This window comes from Pholis gunnellus (assembly GCF_910591455.1).
Source record: "Pholis gunnellus genome assembly, chromosome: 3".
Lineage (NCBI taxonomy): Eukaryota > Metazoa > Chordata > Actinopteri > Perciformes > Pholidae > Pholis > Pholis gunnellus.
In genome coordinates, this window is record NC_136529.1 from 15685231 (window position 1) to 15703071 (window position 17841).

Sequence of the window (17841 nt, forward strand, 5' to 3'; positions counted from 1 at the left end):
TCACAGTGTTGCAGCACCCATCATTTTAAAACAAGATCAACCTGTGCTCACCCTTTAATCTAACTGTACAGCCTGAGGGGTCATGATATTATTGGGATTTAAGTTGTGTTGTCTGACCAAGGTAAACATGGCCCCGAGTTAAAAACATGCATGGTGGCTTTTCTGTGTGGACCAGTACATAATAAACCAGTATGTGTGTTTGTGTGTTTATCAGGGTCCACCAGGGAGTCGTGGGGCTTCGGGAACGAAGGTGAATACTACCAGGCCTTTTTCCATTTTCATGTCATCATGCTAGCTGTGTCCTCCCTCGAGTCTTTTGCGCATGTAAAATGGGGAATTTAATTTGACACGCCTGAATAAAATGTTTTGCTCTCAATCTATTTTATTTTATTCAGGGGGACATCGGGCTGCAAGGTGACAAAGGAGAGAAGGTGTGTGCATTGTATTATCTAATAAGCTCCACCACTGCGCTCTCTCTCTCTCTCTCTCTCTCTCTCTCTCTCTCTCTCTCTCTCTCTCTCTCTCTCTTTCTGACACAAAAATGGATAAAGAAGAATATAAGACACATTGTGGCTGTTTTGAAAGAGCTCTTTCATGAGAGAGCAGGAGGAATGTATGAATACACACAATGTTAATAAGCTACGATACTAAAAGCGACACCGCTTAAGAAAAGGTTACAGGATGAAACCTTGTTTGTTGATGTTTTGGCTTTGGGGAGAAGCCAGATGTTTACAGCTGTACTGTCACTCACAGGGGGACACTGTGCTGGTGGGAGGACCTCCTGGAGGAAATGGCAACAAAGGAGAAACAGTCAGTGAACACCTGGATGTGTCCAAATGTTGAATATAATAAGATATCCTTGTTTGTTCTTATAGTGTTTGGTTTTTGCTTGTTGTGGATGTCACTATTGTTTCATTTTAGGGTGACAGGGGACTCAAAGGTGTGCAGGGAGAAAAAGGGGGGAAAGGTCAAGAGGGCCCTCTGGGGGAGCAGGTAAATGTGTTTCTTGTCCGAACGTATGTGATGGTCTTATGGCTGCTACTAATGATAATTTTCATTTTTGAGTTATACGTTAATTGTTTTGTTTTTTTGATGAATTTACAAATTATTTGGTCGTCATTTCATTCATTGTCAAAATAGTTGTCAATGAATTATCTTAATGGCCTATTTGAGTAGTTGTCTCTGATTTATAGTTAGTTTGCCTTTCAACAGAATTTGATCTGAACTAGGGGTTGATGATATATTATCATTAGTAATGTGGATCTGATGGCCTAGCAGGCGCATCAACTGATTATTTAACTCAGAAATATGATTCAACCTAACCGTAACGGTGTATTTGACATCAGGGTCTGCGGGGAGAGCCGGGAGAAAGAGGATCCATTGGATTCCCGGGTGCCCGTGGCCCTGGTGGACAAAAGGCGAGTAATGCTGAGCATGGATGATTGTTGTGATCAAATCAGTGTCAGAATCAATAGCAAAGCCAGTCAGTACTCGGTACACGTAATAATTTGACAACTCTAATCACTATAAGTCTGTTGTCTCCCTGCAGGGAGAAGCCGGCCAACCTGGAGTACCTGGTGAATCGGTCTGTGATTTTAATTCCATCCAAATGTAGATTTAGCATTTTCTGTGTGTGGTTTTATCTCTTTGGTGGACAGACCGAGGGATGTTTTCTGTTTTCTCTTCAAGGGTTTCCGAGGAAAAGACGGGATGCCAGGGCTGTCGGGGGAGAAGGGAGAGATTGGTGTTGCAGGAATGAGAGGAATCAAGGTATTTTCTTTGTGTCTGTGTGGTTTCAACCTTAAAGCATCTTTCAGGAGTCGGTGATGACTGCAACAACTCAATACTAGCATCAAATTAATATGATTGCACAGGATTAAATTAAAGATATCCATGCAGAATATTTGCTTTCACCCTGTCACTATGATTATAAACAGCTGAAAATAGGGATTTTGCTCAGCCTGATAGAACTAATGCCCATTTTTCTTTCACTTAATTCATTCATTTGAATTATATTTTAATCACTGAACCAATCAAAGATGTGGGCGACGATTCAGATGTGTGGAGGCGAGCTATTTTATTTTATTTTTTTATTGTAATAACCTTTATCAGGTTATCTCATTGAGATAAAAATCTAATTTGCAAGCGAGACAAGAGTACAGCTGGAGAAAGTACAGAGAGAAGACATACACATAAACAGATGCAGCCAGTCACACACAAGTATATACCTACAAACTGCATCAGAAGCAATCATAGACCTCTCTAAAAAAGGCACAAAGTTTAAAATTGCTCAGCGGGATGAGACGTTGAAGCTTTGAAGGCATATTTTGACATTTGGGGAAATAAAGCTAGCTTGGCTCTGCCCACAGTTAACAAAATCCAACGCACAATTATTCGTACTAAAGTATAGTGACAAGTATAATAACCACAATTAACCGTTTTTTTATGTGCCAGGCTATTTCTTGTGCTGGACCATTTACTTCCTGAAGACTCCACCGGGTGCATGGCAACTTTTTATATAATGTGTTTGATATTACATGTTAATTTGTGAGCTTTCCGGGGGCTGTTACCTTTAGGCTGAGCTGGGCTAGCTGTTACTAAGCTAAACGACTGCTGGCAGCAGCTTCAGATGAGCGTAATATTGATCTTCTCAGTTCACTGGCTTTCCCAAAATGTTACTAAAAAAATTCATACTATTTTCATGGTGGGAATCACTGGTACTGACCCGTCCTGGCTGTTTGTTTTTGTGAACAGTTGTTTTTACTGAGAAGAGGTGTGCGATAGTGACGCAGCTTTAGTAGGATACATTTATAAACAAGAATGATAGTGTGGACATTGAGGACCAGCCTACGTTTTCACACGTGTCTACATAGTTAGATACAAATATGATGGTTACCTAATTTGTTATCTTTAATTTCTGTGCCATTTGCTAAATTATGCGTTGCAATTATAAGACTCCTACTGTTACTCTGTAAAAAGGTTGTATGAAGATACACCACCTTTAAATCTTCAAAGGAAAACTGGGTTGAAAACGTCCTGTAGGTCTGTCTGTGTGCATTTGAAGATAATACCGTGTGCTATCAAATGAACATGTGGATGTAGCACGGCTGTACCAGACAACATCGGCCAGTCCTCTGCTGCTGTTTTGCCACTTGTAAAAACATCCATTATCAGATGAGTTCTGCGTCATATTTGTGCTGTTTGGAAGTTGCTGGACAAGCTGGGGCATGTTTGCTGTGCGTGTAAGTGCTCCTGCACAATGATTCAGCCTGAGTGGCAGGTAGAAGGACAATAGATCAATGGATGGACTCTGTCTGACTGGTTTAGAGCATCTTGTCCCTTTGTCACTCTCAAGCTTCTTCATGTGCCTCTGTCAATGATGAACGTATGTGTTTCCAGGGTGACCGAGGACCCAAGGGGGCTTGTGGAAATGATGGACTAAAAGGAGACAAGGTGGGATCAAGACATAACTGATTTGGGGGGAGGAAGAGGAGAGGAAATAAGCATGAATGAAGAAACTGTATAGTGATAATTTCCCACCCAGTGGTATTTTGACACTGGGTATTTATTCTGTGCCAATAATGAACCAAGAAGTTAACATTTCAGTAATAGCTTGTGGTCTGTGAAGCTAGATGTTGTTTCCTTTAGTGGTGATTAGAGATGCAGCGATACCGAAACCAATAACGGAGATCAGTATACTGACTCAAATAGCTGAATCAGGTTTAGGTGAAAAATGGGCCAATCTGATATTGGATACTGTTATTGTAATTAATAACAATTCAGTAAATGTATCAATGAATAATAATAATTGCCTCACAATGGGCCCAGTCACTGGGCATACAGCTTATTAATTAAATACTGGTATCTGATGGGTACTCTGTATTGGCCAGTACTCAAAGCCCAGGTATCTTTATCAATATCTGGACTGAATCATTCGGATTGGTGCATCCCTAGGTGTCATACATTTTTCTTAATGCCTGTCATCGGGTCTTATTCTGTGCAAAATCAGACGAAACGATTTACAGCACTAAGGTTCACCAGAAACCCCTTTTAGCTCAGACACCAGTGGGCCGTTGAGCGACCAGCCTGTCGTGGACAGGCCCAGACCCAGCTTTGCAAACGCCTTCGACCTGCAGTCTCTGGTGCTTTTGTCCACAGGGACTGTCAAATCAACACAAAATGAAAGCTCCTCATAGTACCTTTTTAATAAGTTATGAGTCAGACATGTATGAGTCGAGTACTGTGTGATAATTACTTTGAAAATTGAATGAATCTGAGTGTTTGTGTTCAGGGGGATGCTGGTATTCATGGCCGATCAGGCCTACCTGGAAGAAAAGGTGAACAGGTATGAGTAACATCAAACAGACACTCTGTGCTCTATTATATGCCTCGTGTGCTCTTAAGATTCGTTTACAGGCATGCTCTCTGTGTTTTCCAGGGAGAACTTGGATCTTCTGGGGCCCCAGGGACCCCTGGAAAAGAGGGAATTGTCGGTCCCAAGGTATGTGTTGTCTAACTGTCCTTGAAATCCACTATAAATGTGTCCAATATAGAGTGTTACCACTTTTCTCTGACTTTGTAGGGTGACCGTGGATTTGACGGCCTTGCAGGACCCAAAGGAACTCAGGGAGAGAAAGGTGAAAGGGTGAGTTTCTAACTCAGCAGTACAGTGTGAGCTTACATGCTGTACCTAATCTCCATAATATGTATGTACAGTCAGAAACACAACATGGCTCATCCTCAGAGCCACATACAGGAAACCTTTACATTCATAATTAACTGTCTCTGTGCCTCATGTAGGGTCCGTCTGGCGTACCTGGTCCTCCTGGCCCCAGAGGAGTGGATGGGGCCTCGGGCCTGAGTGGCACTCAGGGCCCAGCTGGTGCTAAAGGCCCAGAGGGGCTCCAGGGACAGAAGGTGACTATCCTTAATGTGGCTTGACAGTGGCTAGTTCCGCACTTCTCCACTTTAAGGAGGCAGATGTCTATTAAAGAGACGAGATAGGACATAATGACAATTCAACAAGCCTTTGTTACACCAGCTAATGGGCGCACCATCAAGTATGACTGTGCACACATTTCTTGGCAATCTAGCAAAGAAAAATATAATGGAAGCAAAAATAGACTAACGTGTCAATTGCTCTACTCTGTGAGTGCACAAAAGAGCAGAAGTCAGAGATGTGTGAGTGGCAACAAAGATAAAACTTTTTGTTTTTCACAGTATATGACAAGAATATGATGCACGACTTCTATAAAAAGAATACAGTCTTTTGTTTTTCTCCATAGTTTGTTCTCCTGTTTCTTTTTTACCTGACTGCACATTTTGTTTGATTTCTGTGAATTGCTTCATCCGAATGATTGACAGTTTGATGGGCCCGGCATTCGACTGGCTTGTCTGCCAGTCGATTTGTCTTTACAAATAAAGAAAGAAAGCTGGTGAAAGGAGAGCAGGGCCATATCGAGTCTCTTTGATGGGCTCACCTTTTCTTTTCAAACTGAGACACTCCCTTTAGTCAACCCAGTTGCATTATTTTCCGAAACCAATATTTTTGCTTTGGTGCAGGCTGAAAGGAAGTCTGAGCATCTGATCTGTTAATAGGATGGAAAAGCAATGAACAATAATACAAAAAGACTGTAAACATACTGTAAACTGTAGCTTTGATGTCTGCATAGTAAAATCTCTTTTGCATATTGTGTGTGTGGAATGAGTACAGTAGCAGCTTATTTGGAGAATAGATAGCACTGGACTAGAAACAGTTATCTGTCTAAGTTATGCAGGCAAATACCACCTGTCCATGTATTATGAATGTAGAGATTGTTACTTGCATTGTAAGGTTTACTACACCTGTCTGCTGCAGACATGCTGTATGTTGTAATGTTGTTTTACCTCTGACAGGGAGAAAGAGGTCCAATCGGTCCCCACGTGGTTGGTCCACGCGGTATCCCAGGGATCTCGGGGGAGCGAGGAGCAGCGGTTAGTGTCACACTTGTCTCCTGGTTGTCATCTTTGATAGGAAACCATTTGTAGATGTCAGAAGAAATTCTTGGTACCCTTATCAAAAACATTTGAATATATTACCGACTGTGGCTAAGTGGATCGGTGGTTCGATCCCCGGCTCCGCTAGTCGCATGTATCCTTGAGCAAGACACTTAACCCCAAAAATTGCTCCCGTAGCTATGCCTACGGTATGATGGGATCTGAATTGTAAGTCGCTTTGGATAAAAGCGTCTGCTAAATGACTGTAATGTAATGTAATTACCGCACTGAACAACTTACTTGTTACATTCCAGTATTACTCTTTCCACAGTGTGCCAAATTTAAAATGAGCTTCTCATCGCTTATACAGTTAATTGGTTTCAACCAAAACTGGTTACTTAAAAATGACATCCATATTTTATTAATGCTTCCCAGCTTTATAGCTTCCCATATATTGGCAAAGGATGTCGAGACTGAGAAACCTTTTTTCATGTATCTGCAAAAGTCACAATGGCTGATCTTTGACTTTGACTTTGCATTTAGTTCACGTGCTGCACCTGGTCTCAGCTTAATGAATTATTGTGCTGCAAGCCTCTCTGTGGGTCGTGTGTCCTAATATGTGTCCATGTTGCAGGGAGATTTGGGACCAGATGGAGCCAAGGGAGACAGAGGAGAGCCAGGCATGACGGTCAGTGCTTGAGCCTTACCGCGGGGTTCAATTTGAAGATGTGGACATCAAACAGCACACACACACTTACACAGAGCTGATATTAGGGTTGTGTTTGTAAGTGTGTTTCTTTTCTTTTTGCTCTGTTCCCCCTCTTTGTTTTGAATTCAGGAGTATGAGGTCAGGGAGTACGTTCGCTCAGAGATGAGTCAGCACTGTGGTGAGTCTTTCATGCAGCTTGCATTGCTAATTTATAACAGAGTTGTCCCCACGTTGAACTTCAGATGGTAATCACAGCATATGAGTCACAGCTTCAGCTAAACTTTTTGAAAGTATGATACATAAGAAGCTGCAGAGAACTACAACAATGCCATGGCTCTTTAAGCTGACCTTTTTTCATTCCCTCTGTTTCTGCTTCCTTCCTGTCCATCTGTCGGATCCTCAGCGTGTGGAGGTGAGTGAGCCATTCGACTGCAGCAGAAGAGAGAAGGGTGGACAGAAGGGCTGTGATTTAGTATGAGTCACAGCGGTACACTATACTACAGATACTGCTGCAGAGTAGTGAGAGCAGTCAGTCGCATATATACATTTTTAGAATGCTTTAGGGCATTTTCTCTCATTAGGCATTTGTGTGTGGTTTATTACCATTTAACCTCATGCACACAAAAATAAGAGAGTTATATTACCTACCATTATTATATACATGTTAGACTAAACAACATACTTTCTCCAATCACTGAGAATGGATAGCATTAAATGTTTCAAAATTAATTAATTAAAAGACAATTAGAAAAAAAATCAAAATGATCAACTTTCCCAATGTTTTAACTTGTGAAATGTTAATCATTGCAAGTTTTCATCAGAGTTGTGAAGCAGCAGTTACTAAATATGCAGTGTTACTGATAATGAGGCCAAAACAAACATGTCACTCATGTTTAATTTATTTTCATTATTACCTAAGAAGTAGTTATGCATTTCATGTTTTAAAAATCGGACTCGAGTAAGACACAAGTCCATACAGCAGCGACTTGAGTCCTCAAAACCAGTCTTTGGAAGACTGCCTCATGGTGACCAGTCTTGCAAAAACTCCTTTCAGCTGGTGTGTATGTTGGAACGGTGGAATGATTTTTTGTGGTGCTTTGGGGTTGTTGTTTTTGTTGTTGGCTCATGTATCTGAAGGTTTTACTACCAGAATGTTCTGTCCTTTTTTTTCCATCATGTTACCTTTCCGGTCCCCCTTTTTGTAACACTTACCCGGTCCCCTTCGCTCTCTAAATCCTGTCTCCGCTCCCTCGGTGTCCCTTTTCGCTCCTCCCTGTCCTATCTGGTTCTCTCAGGTTCAGGCCCAGTAAACCGTTCCCAGCCCCCGGTCAGGTCTCGGCCTGCACCAGAGCAACAACTGGTCGTGAAGGGTGAGGCGGGTGAGTGTGTCCGTCCATTGCTCTGCTTGTCGACCTCGATCTGTGTGTCTGTCTGCGTGTTCGTCCCTAACAAACAGGTCTAACTTTGGTGGCGCTGGGCCTGGAGACCTCTGATCACTGGGTGGTTTTCTCATTACGAAAAACAGAGGACTCCATTTATGTTAATGTCCCACATAATGTATTCTATAGGCGTATCCAGACAAATACAGATGTTAGTGTATAGGCTCACTGACTATTCTCACCTGTATTTAGAGGCTTCCTGAGTTGTGCCAATATGGTCCAGGGCCTTCCATCTATCTGAGGCTTGGAGGTCGTCAGACGCAGGTGAAGTATCTCTGACCTGTGTGATGATGCATTTCTCTCAGGCCGTGAGCTGCATGTGGTGGTGAACACCAACGACCCAGACTACGAGCACATCTACTCCGTCGAGGCCTACGACGACCCCTTGGACGAGCTGCTGTACTTCACTCCCGCTGCCAACCAGAGCGATGGTACTGTGTTTCATACTGTGTCCGATCCTATCGTGCAGGGAAATAGTACTTTAAAGACATTAGATACCTTGTGGGGGGGGGGGGGTTTATATGCTGAAGCTTTACGACAATCGGACAAGCATTTTTAAAGAAGCACTGGCAGCTTGACAAATGAGATTAATATTTTTCTTCTCAAAAAAACATTTGCAAAGCCTATTTTTGGAAGAATTTGAAATCAACATTGTTTACAACCATGTCTGCTTGCTGGTTGCCCGTGTGCGTGCTGACATGCACGTGTGTCCTTGTGAACGTTCAGGATACACATACAGAATGGGGAGCCACCTGTAAAACCATACAGTAACACAAACTACAAGTGGTCAAAATCTCCACAGGGTACATTTTAATCAAACATTGAAACAAAACAGTGGAAGTATGGGTTTTGAGAGGCAGATGGGTACAAACATCAGACCTCCAGCAACCTTTGCTGTACTACTTATGCCATCAAGTTTGTGAATTTGTTTTTCAGGCAATAGGTCTTAGCAAAGACAAAACGATTAACCTCAAAGAAATGTGTCAACCTGAATGTTAGTCCCATATTTTTATATTATATTATTCTATAATGACAATTATGCCAAATTCCAGGTTTTCCAAATCTCTACAATGGAGGTGGTGATTAATATGTTCACAATAGACAAAAGTCTGATGATAAGAACAAAGTTGTCAAATACCTGGATTCCCCTTTTTAATTATAATGGCCCCAACATTAACAATATTTGTTCACATGCTACAAACTGATCTGGTTCATGTGATAAATAGAAGATGTCAAATTGCTGCCCATGTGCCATAATTTTGTTTATTCAACCAGCACATAATCCAATTTGTGCTGGACGTCTCATATTAAGTGTGTGTTTCACTTTGTGCTTATTTCATGACATTGAGATACCGTGTTGACCTTGTGAATTTTTTCACTCACGCCTGCTACAAGCGCCCACCATCCTGAGTCTGTGAACGTTAACTTAGATCGTCTTTAAACCCGTTATCACATTAATGTCTTTTTTTTCCCCCTTTTTTTCTATTCATACTGAATGCTGTGTGTCTGTGTGTGCGCAGGTGAGGTTCTCAAGGATGAACCTGACAAAACAGTCAAAGTTGAACCAAACAAATCAGCCACAGCTGATGTTAAGAAAACAGCAAGAGCTGATGGTCAGAAAGAAGCCAAAGTTACATCTCTGAAAGCAGTCAAGTCCAAATCAGTCAGAATCAAGAGGAGAGTCAAAGGGGAAGGTAAACTAGCTCGTGTGCGGTTGTCCTGTATTGGGATTCATCACGGATTAATTCTGCCATCCTGCCTGCCTGGTGGCTGGTCCTCTCTGCATGTCCCAGGCTGCGTTGACTGTTTTGCTGTTGTCTTAAAAGCATAAATGCATCCAGTAAAAACGAAAACAAAGAAAAATGTATCAGTGATAATGATTTGCTTTACATCTAAAAGAGAATGTCAAATTATCTAAATAAACCGGTTGGTTTGATTGATTTTTTGATCTCAGTGGTCAGGAATGCTTGTTTTGGGTCCCTTGTTGCTCTTTATTAATGCTCTGCCTCTGCTCCTCTCTGCCTGGCCTGCCCTTTTCTCTTTGTGTCTCTGCGTGCACATTCTTCATGTGTGTGTGTGTGTGTGTGTGTGTGTGTGTTCTGCAGCTCCAGCTGACTTGTGCCTGCTGCCCATGGAGGAGGGGAACTGTGGACGATACACTCTGCGCTGGTACTTTAATAGTCAGGTTCAGGCCTGCAGGCCCTTCATCTACAGCGGCTGTGAAGGAAACGACAACCGCTTCCTCCACCTGGAGGAGTGTGAGGAGCTCTGCCTTGGGGAGGCTGAAGGTACACAAACACACACACACACACGGTAGTTTATGTCAGTGTTGGATGTATGCAAACTAACGAGTGATCTGTTGTTTAGGTCCTCGTCCCTTGAAGACAGCACGATGATTCAGGACAAATCCTCCTTATTATTTTGTCAACTGTCAAACAAAAAAACAAATCTTGAACATTATTTATTGTTTCTGTAAACCCAAGCAAGCTTTACCCCAGATTGAGAGGGGATACCAGAGTGCCTCCTTGCTTTATGTTCTCCAAACCATGCAAAAGAAAGATAAAATAGTTTTATTTTGGTTATGTTAGTACAGTACGTAAAAAAAACTTTTCTTTTTGTGCAGTAGTTCATTTCCACACTTAAGAAGAGTGCCTTTGCTCTCATCCGTACCTTCAGTACCTTTATTCGTTTCGTGTAAATACCAATATGGTGAAGCTCATGATGTTGTTGTTTTTTTTAACGCAGTGGTCATTTTTGAGGCTGTAGTTTGTAGTATAGTTCAGTTATTATGTGTGTTTACATGGAGCCGGTCACTTCACTTATTATCGGAAAACTGAAAAGAAATGTCTCCCAGTTTGAAAGTGATGGTTATTCTGTCACAATAGGTGCATCTTATCAGATTTAAAATACTCTTTCCACACTTTCCACAGTACTGCGTCTTCCATTGTTTGGTCATTTGTTCCACTTTTTCAAAAGGTCCATATTTTTAAGCCTCCACGCCGGAGGCGACTGTGGCCGAAGGCATTATGTGTATGGGTCGTCCGTACGTACGGTCCATACTTGTGGACGCAATATCTCAGGAACACCTGGTGTGAATTTCTTCAAATTTGCAAGCTGCAACAATCTAGGCCTGTGTTCAACTTACTCACTTGTGTGGTTGTCACAATGATTTGCAGTTGTTGTTGCCTGAAAAAAGAGAGAAGTATAAAAAGCATGACAACCAAAAACATGAAAGCTGCATCAACAAAGAAAACCACACTCAGCAACACTCAATAAAATACACATAACAGGAGGATTTAGCAGCACAAACTACAAATTGCACTCTTTGTGGACTTCACTGAACTGGTATTTACTGCAAGGAAGGTGTTTTCTATTATTTTGCTCACTCCTTATATGTGTACTCAGACTGATTAAATGTCCCGACTTAGTAGAGTAGCAAAGTGGGCAGAGGTGTGGGTTGTGGAAATATTTTCCAATTTGTAAATGAGCATTCGAAAGTTTTCTTCTAATGATAATCCTACTGTAACGTTCCTCAACATAGAGGCACAGAAGTTGCCTGGATAAAGTAACTTTTGTGTTAGTATTTCAGCTTTGTTTCAGAGAAATCCTGTCATTTGGGTTAGTTTGGTTAGCAAATGCTGTAAATTTATACTGTAGTATTAAGTAGACTTTGCTATGGAGAAGAAGAAGGCCACTGCGCCATGAATGCTGAATTCTTCCAAAATTGACCCCAAATTAAAAATTAGAATCAAAGAAAGAATCTATTTAAACTGCTAATTGTATTAATCATCTTTTACAATGCATAAGCTTTATTTTTACATTATTTTTCAAGTGAACTAAAAGAACAATAACATTGCATGATAAACGGTACAGAAAGAATGTAAATCCAGACCAAAAGCAGAAGTTCATTCTCTAATAACTACTAACTTCAGCCCTTAACAACACTTAGTGATTGGTTGTTGTTTTTACCGTAGTGCTCCTTAGGAGTTGAAATTGACTTCTCTCCTAAAGTTTTTGTGTACTTGATCTTGACTTTGAATCAAATTTTTTTTTTTCCCCAACATGGTTGAAATGAATGAGTTTAACCAGGAGATTTCCATGAAAGTGCTCTAACTGCAAGTCACCGAATACCATCTGCAGAGAATTAACAGGACTTTTACTTCCAGAGCCCCAGATGCCTGAAATAACTCCTCACACTTCTCTACATGATTACTATGCAATCACATCTGAATTGGGTTATTATTAATGATATAGTTTTATCATTTGTATTAAATATGAAGAATCAAGCACAATATTCTGCCAATATTTTGTACATATTGTATTTTACCGTTTGGGGGAAGTCATGTTTCTGATCACGACTGCATGTTTACCTGCCATAGAAAAGGTGCTATTTTTAAAGGTATTTTTATACTGTGTATTGAAGATGGAACAGTGTGTTTTTGTGTGGTGCAAACTATAATGTTTCTGTAGTGTTATGGAACATTTCAAAAGGCATTTCTAATAAACCAAAGGTTTGAATAAAGACAAGTCTGGTGTATTCTCTGATTTTAGCGATTAACTGTTTGTAATGTAAACATTATATGTTGGCATACACAACACTAGAACATGTGGCTTTTAAACCTGTGATCTTCACATTAACAGAAAATAAAATGATATGGCCTCAATGATCTGTGTCCGTGTGCACACACAATTTAATATTTCCAATAATGGAAATTCACCACATAATTTGTCAATGTTAATGAGAAGATTAGGAGACTAGAAATCGTTAAGTGTGTATGTGTGACAGATCAAGATCTGTTCTAATTTCATCAGCAGATTTTATTAATGAGAGGATTTTCTGCTTGTTGGCCACGACGACTCCTCCCTAGGTTTTTCCATGCTCTCTGCCCTCGGTTGATTTCCCTTGGTGGAAGACACGCCGACTCTATATCCACCTCATCACACTCCAACAGGCCTCGCCCAGCTTCGCCGTCACCTTGTCATCTTCCTTTACCTGACTTAATTTCAAAAGTAATCTCAGTCAGCACCTTATCGTGCTGTGTGGGCTCGCATGTGTTTGCAGAGCCTGTGTGACAGCTTCAACAAATTATGCACACGGTAGCAAGGACAAGATCACAACATGCTGACAGTGGCTGTGGATGTAGAGATAAACAGGTGGGAGAGACTTCAAATTGTTCAGGTGATGGCCAAAGACAGGCCACTGCTGTGAGCATTAGTATGCTGACAGCCACCACCTTACTGTGGAAAGCTTGCCACAAGATTCTGGAACCTTACTGCAGGGATTTGATCCCATTCAGCCACAGGAGCATTAGTGTGACACTGATGCTGGGCGATATGGCGTTGATTTATTTTCCACACCAAACTCTGAAAACCACATTTTTAAGGATTTCTCTTTATGCACAGATGCATAAACAGCTGTAACAAGAAAGAGCTTTCCCCAAGCGGCTTACTTAAATACCAGCAGTGACGTATCAAAAATAGTACACATTATTTGCACGCATTATGCAGAATGACCCGTATTACAGTGTTATATTTTCATATATATTACTTCAATAGTATTACTGATAAATTAAAGTGTAAGCAATATATTTAGATGTCATGGTTATGGTATCTTTTTCTATCTATGGCAATGGATCATATTTTAAAAGCTGACATATTACAGTATCAATAGTGGAGTTAAATGGTACAATACATCCCACTGAAATGTAGTGGAGCAAACGTATAGAAAGAAAAAATGGAAATACTCACAAAAGTACAAGTACCTCAAAATGGCACCCGAAAACAGTACAAAAAAGTATTTTTTTCTCACACTTCTCTGCTCCCATACCTCTCCCTCTGTCGGTTTGATTCCTCTCATCTGTTACGAGTGTGTGTGTGTGTGTGTGTTTGTGCGTGTGCGTGTGAACGCTCACTGGCACACACACGTATTTCATATGGTATTTCATCATGATTTGTGTGTTAGAGATACATTTCACATATTCTAAAAATAGCAGCCGTCACTGATTTCAGCAGCCGTAACTAGTCAGCTTTACACAAGACACCAAAAGCCTTTAGAGCAGTCCCGCAAGTCTTTCAAAGGACATGTGAGGATAGTAGCTGTGTGTGTGTGTGTGTGTGTGTGTGTGTGTGTGTGTGTGTGTGTGTGTGTGTGTGTGTGTGTGTGTGTGTGTGTGTGTGTGTGTGTGTGTGTGTGTGTGTGTGTGTGTGTTGGGGGGAACTGCAAACTTAAGTTTCTATGAAACAAGGGGAGCTTTAACAACCTTAACTAATTTGATATTCACTCTGCCGGGGCTCTTGGGCTCTCTCTCTCTCTAAACACGCAGTCTGATATCATGACTCAAGGTTGTCCTTCGCAGACTTATGCTAATGTGGTGTGTGAACGTTGGCTACAACTGAATTGTAATTTAATATGAACTAAGTGCCCGCCTCACTGCATTTATGTGCCGAGCTATATGTGTTATTGTAATTCCCACCATAACAGTGGTACTGCGGCCATTCAACTTTAAATCAGAATGGAACATTATTGAGATGATTAGCTTTTGCATACAAAACAGGAAGCACGTCTGCTTGTATGTGAATTTTTTTAATACAGAAAAATGGATACTATGTTGTTTTTCTCTCTACACTATTTTGATTGAGACAGAGGCATTCAAATAAGGTACAATGGGGATTATAGTCCGTGACCCTTCAAGGGTATTTCACAGCCACCATGATCCTTCTGCTGGGATGAAGTGAGTCTTGTGGAGGACAGTCATGCGCATGTTGTGAGTACAATGGTAGCTCCCCCTGTCTGTATGATACAGAACTGCTCCTTTTCACCTCCCTCGAATGTGGAGTATGCAGAAACACGTTTAGGAGTTGTTCATTTTTCCTCTTCAGTGACCTTGACTGTTGGAAGCCCCAGGGTCTGGGGTTGGCAGAGAGCTGGATTAGTAGAACCTCCCAAAAGAGAGGAGGAAGCCAAAGTCTCTCGCTCTCTCTCTCGCTCTCTCTCTCTCTCTCTCGCTCTCCGTCACTCCTCTCACTCTTGCTCTTTTTTTTCTGCCACCCACTTCAATCCGCAAGTCCAAAGGCTGTTGCTATAGCAATGAAACATGCTAGAAATGTTCTCAATCTCACTTTTACCCTCTCTGTCATAATAGCACATGATCCGTATATCTTCTATCTATATTCATGTGCTACTCGCTTGCACATATTGTTCATTAAGCAAAACATAGGAACCATTCAGTGAGGGTCATTTTAAGGTGCATATGCTCTTCTTATTTCATTTTATTTTATTTATTCATTAGTTTATTTTTATCCTATCGATTGTATTTTTCCCGTTTCATCTATTGTACTGTTTTATCGGGGTTTAACTCTTACCTTATTGTCTTGCTTTGTTGGGCCTCACTGTTGAGCTTTCTGTTGTTGTTATTATTGCCTTGCTTTTGCTGCTTTGTCTGTCGAGGCACTTTGTAAACTTTGATTATAAAGGTGCTGTATAAATAAAGTTATTTTAGTATTATTATTATTCTTCATCTATACGCGAGTGTCAGGGAAAAACTGGATTACTGTAAAGCTTGTGCGTGCTGTTCACAGCAGATTCCCCGATGCTTTGACCCCTGTGTTTTCTCTATTTGATCTCCTGGAGTTTGTTTGTGTGGACAGTGTGGAGGGCATCAGAAGTTTCTTCTGTCCTGTAAGTCTTTCACCTGAACACTCAGAGTTGTGCCAGTCTAAGCATTTGTTCAGTGTATTGATCTGAGCCTTTGGTTTAGCCTCTCTGGGCTCCTGGCTGAACTGAGCACTTTCACACAAAGCCGTTTCAATTAGAAGTGGGTATTACACACCAGCCTATCTCTGCTCACCTCATATCTCACTTACTGTGAGTCCAGACTTTAATGCAGGGCACATTTGTGCTTTGTGGTGTGTTTAAAAATCAAGATTTTTAGAGAGACCTTTAAAATTGCAAAATGAAGGTCACTAAGGCATTAGCTTAACATTAACTTTGTCCATCTCATCTATCTCTCTCCCTCCTCTTCCTCACTGTGTCTCCTCTCCTGTCCATCTCCTCCATAAACTAACAGAGAGCAGTGTTGGTGTTGTTTACTTTGTTTAATTTGTCCTCCAGCAGATGACTCAGCTATTAGCATATTCTCTTCATTATGGCAGTGATGAGCACGGGCCACCTGAGTGTCACAATGCCTCAGCATTATCAAAAGCCTCTCATGGGATATTTCAGATGCATAAGCCTAAATTAGCATATGCCATTTCTCATCTCTCCTTGCTGTCATTCAGCAGCCTATGCTACAACTGATGGCCTGAGATTTTTCAGTTTTCTCAGCTCTCCCTATCCATTACTCTCTCCCTCTCATCTTTTTGGTCCCCCCCCCCCCCCCCCCCCCCTTTCAGTGATCCACTTCCCTCTCTTGACTGTAAGCAAATCTGTAATCAGTAATTTTGCAGCTGACTAGGAAGCAGAGAGTGGTGGAAATTGTTGGTTATTGGAAGATGGGGGTAGATGGCAATAAGATAGGGTCCTGTAAGGTACTTCCTGCTCGTTGGAACTGGTGCAACACCTAAACCTATTACTGTGGTGTAGCAGGATGGCACGATGGACCTGGGTGTCCATGGGTTGTCCCTGCTGCTTGACTCGTATGATGATATCTTTTGATTTCATATCTTCAGAGACACTTGTGTCAAGAAATGAACTGTTAATATTAAATGGTTATACAGTTACATTTGATCACATCAGCAGATATAGTGAGAAGTGTCAGTATGAAGCATGTATGAAGCCACTAATGCCAGTCAGATAATGCCAATACAACTTTAGTGCTCTGCCCATAAGGCATATGAAAGTACTACGGTTTACCAGAAAGCTGTCACTTCTTTTCTCTGATAACTAAGTACTGAAAAACCTTCTCAAGGTGTCCAGAAGACATCCTGATCACATGCCAGAACCAGCTCAGCTGGCACCTATAGATGCAAAGAAGCAGCGGCTCTACTCACCATATCTCTAAGGCTACCCTTTGACTCTGCGTTACATTGTCTTGTGATGTGTTGGGCGGAGGAAAGATGGACGAGCTGCCTGCTTCTATTTCGGTGCTGCATGCATTGTCTGAATAGGAACAGAATAAATATTGCTCTGTGAGCCCCTGAACCTACTCTACGTATATGGAAAGTGGAATCACACATTGAACAAACACTGTTACACTTACACACTAAACCTAGATGTTTAACAAGGTGAATGATGTTAAATCTGTCATTATAAGCAATTAGTGCAGACTCACAGAGCCGCTAGCATGGCAGTGGACTCTGTTGCTGCGTCACATTTATGATACTCATAATTCCACATACCTTAAGCTCCTCAGTTTGTTTGCTTTATCAGCAATGTCACTCCACCCCCTCAGACACGGTTCACAGCGCTGCCTGTTGACCTCTGACCCCACTTAGCGAGTAGCCTGAGCTGCCAGACGTCCTTGTCCGGGAGATCCTTCTGCAGCTTCCAGCTCATATTTCACTTTTGATTGCGGTCAACTAAAGTTCGGCTTTGAAACACTACAATCTTCCATTTTACCATTCATTCCCTGATGACTTAAATTGTGCTGTTGCTGTGGATCCATGTGGTCATTACCTGAGTGACTTTTCTGATATCTGCTCCCTAACCAACATCACGTGACCACTAAATAATTGCCTATTGATTTATTAACATTTGTGTAAAGTATGGCTAAGCTTTTG

At 41.4% G+C, this 17841-nt stretch overlaps 2 protein-coding genes across 4 annotated transcripts in view; both read left to right on the forward strand.

Annotated features, from left to right (window-relative positions):
- The window catches only part of col7a1 (collagen, type VII, alpha 1), a 51953-nt gene extending 43997 nt beyond the window's left edge, over positions 1-7956 (forward strand). For all 3 annotated transcript variants that reach the window (XM_079156732.1, XM_079156733.1, XM_079156734.1), the window contains 16 exons: positions 215-250; positions 396-431; positions 754-810; positions 922-993; positions 1347-1422; positions 1554-1585; positions 1690-1770; positions 3400-3453; positions 4292-4345; positions 4439-4501; positions 4583-4645; positions 4801-4917; positions 5896-5973; positions 6611-6664; positions 6815-6863; positions 7089-7956. In XM_079156732.1, coding sequence (XP_079012858.1) covers positions 215-250; positions 396-431; positions 754-810; positions 922-993; positions 1347-1422; positions 1554-1585; positions 1690-1770; positions 3400-3453; positions 4292-4345; positions 4439-4501; positions 4583-4645; positions 4801-4917; positions 5896-5973; positions 6611-6664; positions 6815-6863; positions 7089-7105 — 939 coding nt within the window. In that variant the 3' untranslated portion in view covers positions 7106-7956. The remainder of the gene's footprint in view (positions 1-214; positions 251-395; positions 432-753; positions 811-921; positions 994-1346; positions 1423-1553; positions 1586-1689; positions 1771-3399; positions 3454-4291; positions 4346-4438; positions 4502-4582; positions 4646-4800; positions 4918-5895; positions 5974-6610; positions 6665-6814; positions 6864-7088) is intronic.
- LOC306715851 (uncharacterized protein) lies at positions 7708-12640 on the forward strand (the record flags this gene model as incomplete). The annotated part of the gene is made up of 6 exons (XM_079186330.1): positions 7708-7742; positions 7823-8064; positions 8430-8555; positions 9645-9818; positions 10230-10412; positions 10492-12640. 6 exons carry the CDS (start codon positions 7708-7710, stop codon positions 10518-10520), a joined length of 789 nt encoding a protein of 262 aa, XP_079042456.1. The 3' UTR covers positions 10521-12640.
- Positions 12641-17841: the final 5201 nt, after the last annotated feature.